Raw genomic sequence first — 7,588 nt, forward strand, 5'->3', positions numbered from 1 at the left:
AAAATAATTAATTATATGGATATAGCTTTGTATTTGGTCCACTCAGAGTAGAAATATACAGAGGAAGGAAATGGCGTCTCAATTCTTCATACCATCAGCAAACGTCACCAGTATCGGCGGAGATGCCGTTTATGTAGCGACAGTGCCGCTCAGAGCAACGGGTGGTCCACCACAGCTTATCATGTCAATGGCCTACTCACTAAATATATGGAATTTACAACATTTCATGGTTCTCATCAAACCATCTTCTTCAATTCCTCAAGAGGTTTCTTCATTATTCTCTTTTGTTGACTATAAGGTGTTTTGTATAAATGCCTCTCAATGAAAAGTTATGTGGGGGCTTTCCAGGTAATCGTGTTTGATTTCCAGCCTGTTAATCCAGAAAGCATAGAAGCAGCAGTATCAATTATATCAGGAAAATCGGTTCCAGGTTCTGATTCTCAGACAATCATATCGAATGTAATCTTGAAAGTGTAGTCAAGATTTCATAAAGTGTCTGGTCAAAGGGAGTGTAGTCAATATTATGAATTCTGACCAAAGTTCTGGTTTGGTTTGTAGGAGTAGTGATGCAAAGAAAGTTGAAGAATGTTCCTAAACAAAGATGTTGGATGGCTGGATCACCCAAAGGGAACAATGCCATGGAAATGGCAATTGAGTTTAATAGCTCATGGGAGACTGATCTTAGAGTTGGCTTTCATGATTGCCGACATTATACCAATGGTTACTATTACAAGCTTTGACTTTGTTTTTTTACATAACAAAGTCTTAAGTCTTGTTTTTTTTTTTCATGTTTTCATTTACAGAACTTGTTCAACATCTTACCGGAGAAATACAAATTGTTGAGCGACTCACAAAAAGCATCAGCAGTTAGCTTCCACCTCAAGAATGGATAAATGGCGAGCACCTGAAAGTATATTTTAAGTTTTAACTCGTTAGTAGATTATACTCCTTTGCTCCAGAATCGCTGGTTTTGTATTTCATTACCGCTGATATACTTAGAATCTGAAGAAAGATGCAAAATATTAAATAAAAACAAGATTTATTGAAATAGTTAGAAAGAGGATACAAAACTCAAGAGGCTAAAAGCACAAAATTACATTGCCCATTGCATTCACCCAACTTCAATAATCAGGCAATATCCTCTTCTGCTCTCTTTCTCCTTCCTCATCCTCATCCTCTCTTCTTGTTACCACGAAAAAGACGCCCATAATCATCATCATCCGACTCTTCTTCTTCTGATTCTTCGTTGTACACATATGGAGCATAGATGCTAGACTTGAGTAGCGTTTGATCGTTAACATTAAGATCCTCTACATTGTCAGCAAATCTGTAGAAACTACTACAATCGTCTACAAAGACATGGACTCTACGGGGATTGTTGGATGCTTCATAGTACTCTCCAAAACCTTGGATTTCAAACCGTCGAATAGTATTCTCTTCAGGATTGAGGTAGAAAACATAAAACGGTTGTCCGGATGCCATCGACAAAAAAAATTAAACCTTCTTTTATATGGAGTTTACAACATTTCATGGTTCTCATCAAACCTTCTTTTCCCATTCATCAAGAGGTTTCTTCATTATTCTCTTTTGTTGACTTATAAGGTGTTTTGTACAAATGCATCAACGAAAACATATGTGGGGCTTTCCAGGCAATCGTGTTTGATTTCCAGCCTGTTAATCCCGAAAGCATAGAAGCAGCAATCTCGATTTTATCAAGAAAATCGATTCGAGGTTCTGATTCTCAGACAATCATATCGAATATTATCTTTAAAGTGTAGTCAATATTTCAGCAAATGTTTGGTCATGTTGATAACTTGTAAAGTATTAAAATAAAAGGGTAGGAATCATGTAATTGTAGTCAAGATTCTGAACAAAAGTTTTTTTGGTTTGTAGGTGTGGTGATGCAAAGAAAATTGAAGAATGTTCCTAAACAAAGATGTTGGATGGTTGGATCATCCAAAGGGAATAATGCCATGGAAATGGCAATTGAGTTTAATAGCTCATGGGTAACTGGTCTTAGAGTTGGCTTTCATGATTGCCGACATTATACCAATGGTACTATTACAAGCTTTGACTTTGGTTTTTATAACATAATAAAGTCTCGTAAGTCTTGGTTTGTTTTCATCCACAGAACTTGTTGAACATCTTACCGGAGAAGTACAAATTGTTGAGCGATTCACGAGTAGCTACCGCAGTTAGCATCCACCTCAAGAATGGATGAAACATATGTTCACTTATCTACCAAGATATATGGCCAGCATTTATAAGTATCTTGTAAGTTTTAAAACGAATAACAACACCAAATGACAAGTACACAAACCAATATAACCAACAAGAAACCCAAAACGTAAATCTTCTAACTTCTTGTTGTTTCCAAACCCCCAAAATCTATACAATATATGAAACTAGGTCGGCGCGCCCTACGGGCGGGATATTAGTTAACTTGATATTCACTAAATGCTCGAGTTGAAATTTGTTTTAAGATTCAAGAATTTGGTTATCTGTTATATCTTACTTATTAGTATGCGGTGGTATAGTTGTTTGTCGATTATTCTTGCTTTGGTATTGTATCAAATTAACTAATTATCCAACTCATAATTATAGATGTACAAATGTGGATTTGTGATAAAGTTTGATGACAATACTGTTTTTTTTATTAATTCTTATTCGTAGTGGAGTGTGCATGTGTCAGAAAGATGCCTATAACAACTTTTATGTTTTTGTGTATGGATTTTAAATATATATTATTTTGTATAATGCATATTTGCTCTATAACATTTGCTTGTAGACTAAAAAAATTGTTTTCTATATTTTTAAAAGAGAAAATATTTAGTCTAGAATATAACATGGACATATGTATTGACTATATATAGAAGTTGGGTGTTATTTTAAAATGACATATGTATAGAGATTTTTCAACCATTACTTCACTGGCACAAAACATTTATAACTGTAAATACCTTCTTTTAAAAGCAAAACTAATAAAAGCGTGTACAACAAATGTATTTTAATATATATTATATGCATCAAGTTATAAAGGTTGGAAACATTGCAAAACTGTTTGGAGCAAAGTTTTTAACTTCACGATCTTCATCTTGATGTCAGTTCAGTGTCGGCCCTGGCCACAAGCAGAAGAAGCATGGGCTTCCAGCTGACACGATAATAAGTATTTTCGCGGTCACATATTTATAAAAAGTGACGTTAGCCTAGTGGTTCTAAGAGAAATTACCAATGCTAGAGGTGCTGGGTTCAATTACCCTTAACTGCATTCATTTATTTTGGCTCTAAATATAAAATGGGACACGTGTCACTCCCAGAACGCACGAATTGATGACGTGGCTTCACGGGAGAGAGGCGAACATTTCTTTATATATATAGACTAGTTTATTCTATTAAAATTGAAGTACAAAATAATAATTACTTTTTTATGTGAATTCTTACAGATTTTTATTCTATTTTTAACTAATTCTATAATTCTAACCGTTTCATTTATAGTTTTTTTTTTATTAATTTGAATTCATTTATTACAGAAGTAAAAAAAGAACTTACCTATTTTTAATTATTTAATTATATATTTGTTATTTCTTTTTCCACTCTTCCAAACTATTTTCATTAATTGTTTACTTTAATAATTCGACATCATATATTTAACGTGTTAACCATAATAATTTCACAATTTTTAAATGAAATTTTTCCGTTCGTGACGAAAATTCAAAACCAGTTAACGAAAAAATATTTGTTCACAGAATTAGTTAAATGTTGGCATTCAAGTACACATTCGAGTACATATCGGGTTTTTCCCCGGCTATTAGTTTTTTTGGATTTTAAAATTAAACTTTATTCGGTTATAATAAATTTCTGTGTGGCGTTCGAATCTGATTTTTCCAAGTTCGGAGAGTTTCGTAAGAACCTAAAATAGACAAATAACATTTATGTTTAAAAATATTACTAAACAATTTATAATAAAAAAAAAAAAGAAAAAACCTAACATCCGCTCTAGTAATATCTATAAGAATTACATCCAATGACAAATGCACAACCCAATATTATTATTCTTAGATTGCTAGTTACAAAGCCAAAAATCAAAAGGCCAAAATGTCTTAAAACTCAAATTTCTAAATCCTTGTTTGTTATCTTGATCCGAACTCTATAAAGAATTGGAATCTAATTAGGAACACAAAGAGAACGATAAAATTGTATCAAACCCAAAATCTATTCTGATTTCTGGACAAATCTCCCTTTAGTCCGTCTAGCTTCACTTTAAATTAGAGGAAACGAACACCAGATTTCTTAGCAAAGTAGACTAGTCTGCCAAGCGGAGTCCAATACGAAAATAGCGTAAGACCTTTTCGTTAAAAGACATAATAACTTAAGTTATTAAGACCTATGTGTACGTAAGACTTTCATTCGTTATGTATTGTAGAGGATGTAGATTTTCGAGTTATACAATTTAGGTTATGTATGTTTTAGGTTTTAGCTAGCTGTTAAATACTTGGTCCCAAAAAAAAAAAAAAAAAAAAATACTTGGTCCCCTCCCCCTGGTTACTATTCATCAATCCATCCATCTAACTAGAGAGTTACACAACCAATAAATTAAGTTACATCTTCATCCGCTTCGAATCCATCTTCTAATTAATTAAAATGAGTTACACAACCAGTTGTTTGATTTAATAAGTTCACGCTTATAAAAACATGTTCATGATCCTACATCGTATGGTATCAGAGCTAAAACCTCTCACCATTTATCATCCATCCCTTTAAAAAATATATTCTTATATATATTTTGTAAATTTATCTATTTTTCATATTTATTAAAGTTTTTAATAGTGAAACCCTTCAACTATTTTTGAATCGTCAAAATACTTCTCACTTAATTTTTAATGACTTTTTAACTTACAAATTGTTAACGTATGTCATTATCCGTCTATAGTTCTGTAACGAAATATGACAAATATTAGCAGTTTGTAAGTTGAGGGACTAAAATTTTAAAAATTAATTGACGGTCTTTTTCTGATTAAAAAATAGTTGATGTGTTTTATCACTAATATATTTTTCCGATTGAAAAATGGTTGATGTGTTTTATCATTAAAACATTTTTCTATTGAAAAATAGTAAATATGTTTTATCACTAATACATTTTTAAGAAAATAGATTGACTACATAAACTACGATATTTATAGTTCTTTTATTTAACTCTGAAAACCAAAAATATTTAAACCAAAAATATTCAAACCGAAAATATCCAAAGTAGACATAGTTTCAAATATAGTAGCTAATTTTTATAAATCGACATATCGAAAAAAGAAAAACAAAAACAAAGCTTAAACCAAACCAAATCTGAATTCAATACCGTAACCACATCATCAGTCTTATCACCTGATTACATGTGTTTGTGTGTGTGTGGGGGGGGGGGGGGGGGGGGGGGGGGGGGGTAGGCCGGTGCATAGCCTAGCATGTGATGTGAGCATTCTTCTTCGGCAAGTATCGTTTCCCTCAATTGTAATCACCTTATACAGGTTATTTTGCGCGTTGAGTTTGTATCTTAAACTTTTCTTTCTACAATTGTACCTGGCAATCCGCCTTACAACATTGAATAAAAGATTCCTTCACATTCTTATGCTTTGACTCAATGTTCTCAACAGATTACAATCAAAAGAAAAAAGATAATGATTTTCTTTAGCTAAGAAGATCGAGAGCACAATACACAAACCATTTATTACATCCAAACCATATGAAAAGTAATGATATTATTATTCTAGGAGATACATATATTTGATGAAATTACAATATCTCGTGGTTATACAGCACCATCTTTTATACAACAACATGCGCCAGATTCACAAGATGTCCTTATACCCCATTCATCGTTAATGTGTCCTACACAGTACTCTTCGCAAGTCTTCCCACAAGGCTGCTTTGGGAAGCATTGTTTTAACTCTTTATTGATTCCAGCACCTATGATGTAACAACAATTATAAATCGTTATATAAAGCAAAAAAAAATGTGTTCACAATAAAAGTAAAATCGAGTTATAATAATAAGCTAATACCAAGAATGCGATCAGAGCAGTGCACAGAAGATACGATGAGGAAGATACTGACAACAAATGCAAGTAGCATTTTCTTGGTGATAGCCATTTTTATGATATCTTCTTAACCTCTTATATGTTTTATATTTTTGTTTTACTTCGGATTGTTATATATATATATAACAAAACAAATATACTTAAAAGGTATTTTTAAGTCAAAAGAATCATTTCGATTTATTTCTTTAGATTATAGTCAAAAGAAAATATTACATTTCCTAATTATGTTTCAATATTGGTAGGGTAATATTTTAATATTTCATGAAAAAAATAGTTGGTAAACATAAAAGACATACTTAATTTTAAAATAAATTTATATAATCTACTAATAATAGCAATCCCAATTAATTCCAAAGGTTGTGAATCTCACTTATGTTGAAAGGTTGCGTCTTTTTTAAAATATGTCAAAAAGTTTTGTCTTTTCTAAAAGTTCAATGTTGGAAGGTTGTGTTTTTTCTAAAAATTTATATAAGTATCTTTTAAAAAATGAAAAGTTGTGATTATTCTTATAAGTATCTTTTCAAAATAATTACTTTTAAATTGGAAAAATGTGACTATTCAAATTGAAGAGTTGTGACTATTCAAAAAGATTTTTAAAATCTATAAATAGTCTTTGACATGCATTTTCCAAAATAAAATTTTCATTAATCGAGCTAATAATAAAATGATGAAAGGTTGTGTGTTTTCAACTTAACCATTTCATTTGTTTTTAATTGTGTTAAAATGTATAAAGAGGTGTATTGTTACTACTAATAATAGCAATCTCAAATAATTCCAAAGGTTGTGAATCTCACTTATGTTGAAAGGTTGTGTCTTTTATAAAATATGTCAAAAGGTTGTGTCTTTTCTAAAAGTTCAATGTTGGAAGGTTGTGTTTTTTCTAAAAATTTATATAAGTATCTTTTAAAAAGTGAAAAGTTGTGATTATTCTTATGAGTATCTTTCCAAAGTAATTACCTTTAAATTGGAAAAATGTGACTATTCAAATTGAAGAGTTGTGACTATTCAAAAAGATTTTTAAAATCTATAAATAGTCTTTGACATGCATTTTCCAAAATAAAATTTTCATTAATCGAGCTAATAATAAAATGATGAAAGGTTGTGTGTTTTCAACTTAACCATTTCATTTGTTTTTAATTGTGTTAAAATGTATAAAGAGGTGTATTGTTACTACTAATAATAGCAATCCCAATTAATTCCAAAAGTTGTGAATCTCACTTCTATTGAAAGGTTGTGTATTTTCTAAAATATGTCAAAAAGTTGTGTCTTTTCTAAAAATTCAATGTTGGAAGGTTGTATTTTTTCTAAAAATTTATATAAACATCTTTTAAAAAGTGAAAAGTTGTAATTATTTTTATAAGTATCTTTTTAAAATAATTATTATTAAATTAGAAAAATGTGACTATTCAAATTGAAGAATTGTGACTATTCAAAAAGATTTTTAAAATCTATAACTAATCTTTGACATGCATTTTCCAAAATAAAATTTTCATTAATGGAGCT

The 7,588-nt window shown here is 30.6% G+C and overlaps 2 protein-coding genes and 1 long non-coding RNA gene across 3 annotated transcripts; 2 read left to right on the top strand and 1 right to left on the bottom strand.

Moving 5' to 3' along the window:
* Positions 1-13: 13 nt before the first annotated feature.
* On the top strand, positions 14-1,048 carry LOC111214208. Its single transcript, XM_022716623.2, has 4 exons — positions 14-265; positions 349-430; positions 559-720; positions 804-1,048. The coding sequence occupies exons 1-4, from the start codon at positions 71-73 to the stop codon at positions 869-871; spliced, it is 507 nt and encodes a 168-aa protein (XP_022572344.2). The 5' UTR covers positions 14-70; the 3' UTR covers positions 872-1,048.
* Positions 1,049-1,412: 364 nt separating this feature from the next.
* Positions 1,413-2,497, top strand: LOC111214209. Its single transcript, XM_048776615.1, has 3 exons — positions 1,413-1,568; positions 1,650-1,731; positions 1,894-2,497. Exons 1-3 carry the CDS (start codon positions 1,476-1,478, stop codon positions 2,139-2,141), a joined length of 423 nt encoding a protein of 140 aa, XP_048632572.1. The 5' UTR covers positions 1,413-1,475; the 3' UTR covers positions 2,142-2,497.
* Positions 2,498-5,730: 3,233 nt separating this feature from the next.
* On the bottom strand, positions 5,731-6,341 carry LOC125607056. The gene is made up of 2 exons (XR_007338319.1): positions 6,050-6,341; positions 5,731-5,955 (listed from the first exon to the last, which is right to left on the bottom strand). It is a non-coding gene; the product is annotated as an uncharacterized LOC125607056 (long non-coding RNA).
* Between the last annotated feature and the right edge of the window lie 1,247 nt (positions 6,342-7,588).

This window comes from Brassica napus, chromosome A3 (assembly GCF_020379485.1).
Source record: "Brassica napus cultivar Da-Ae chromosome A3, Da-Ae, whole genome shotgun sequence".
Classification (NCBI taxonomy): Eukaryota; Viridiplantae; Streptophyta; class Magnoliopsida; order Brassicales; family Brassicaceae; genus Brassica; species Brassica napus.

Excerpts from the sequence above, each read along its gene's own strand:
- LOC111214208 (XM_022716623.2), top strand. The coding sequence starts at position 71 with ATGGCGTCTCAATTCTTCATACCATCAGCAAACGTCACCAGTATCGGC. Across the intron at positions 266-348 it reads CTTCTTCAATTCCTCAAGAG|GTAATCGTGTTTGATTTCCA; the intron begins GTTTCTTCATTA and ends GGGGCTTTCCAG. Across the intron at positions 431-558 it reads ATCAGGAAAATCGGTTCCAG|GAGTAGTGATGCAAAGAAAG; the intron begins GTTCTGATTCTC and ends TTTGGTTTGTAG.
- LOC111214209 (XM_048776615.1), top strand. The coding sequence starts at position 1,476 with ATGCCATCGACAAAAAAAATTAAACCTTCTTTTATATGGAGTTTACAA. Across the intron at positions 1,569-1,649 it reads CTTTTCCCATTCATCAAGAG|GCAATCGTGTTTGATTTCCA; the intron begins GTTTCTTCATTA and ends GGGGCTTTCCAG. Across the intron at positions 1,732-1,893 it reads ATCAAGAAAATCGATTCGAG|GTGTGGTGATGCAAAGAAAA; the intron begins GTTCTGATTCTC and ends TTTGGTTTGTAG.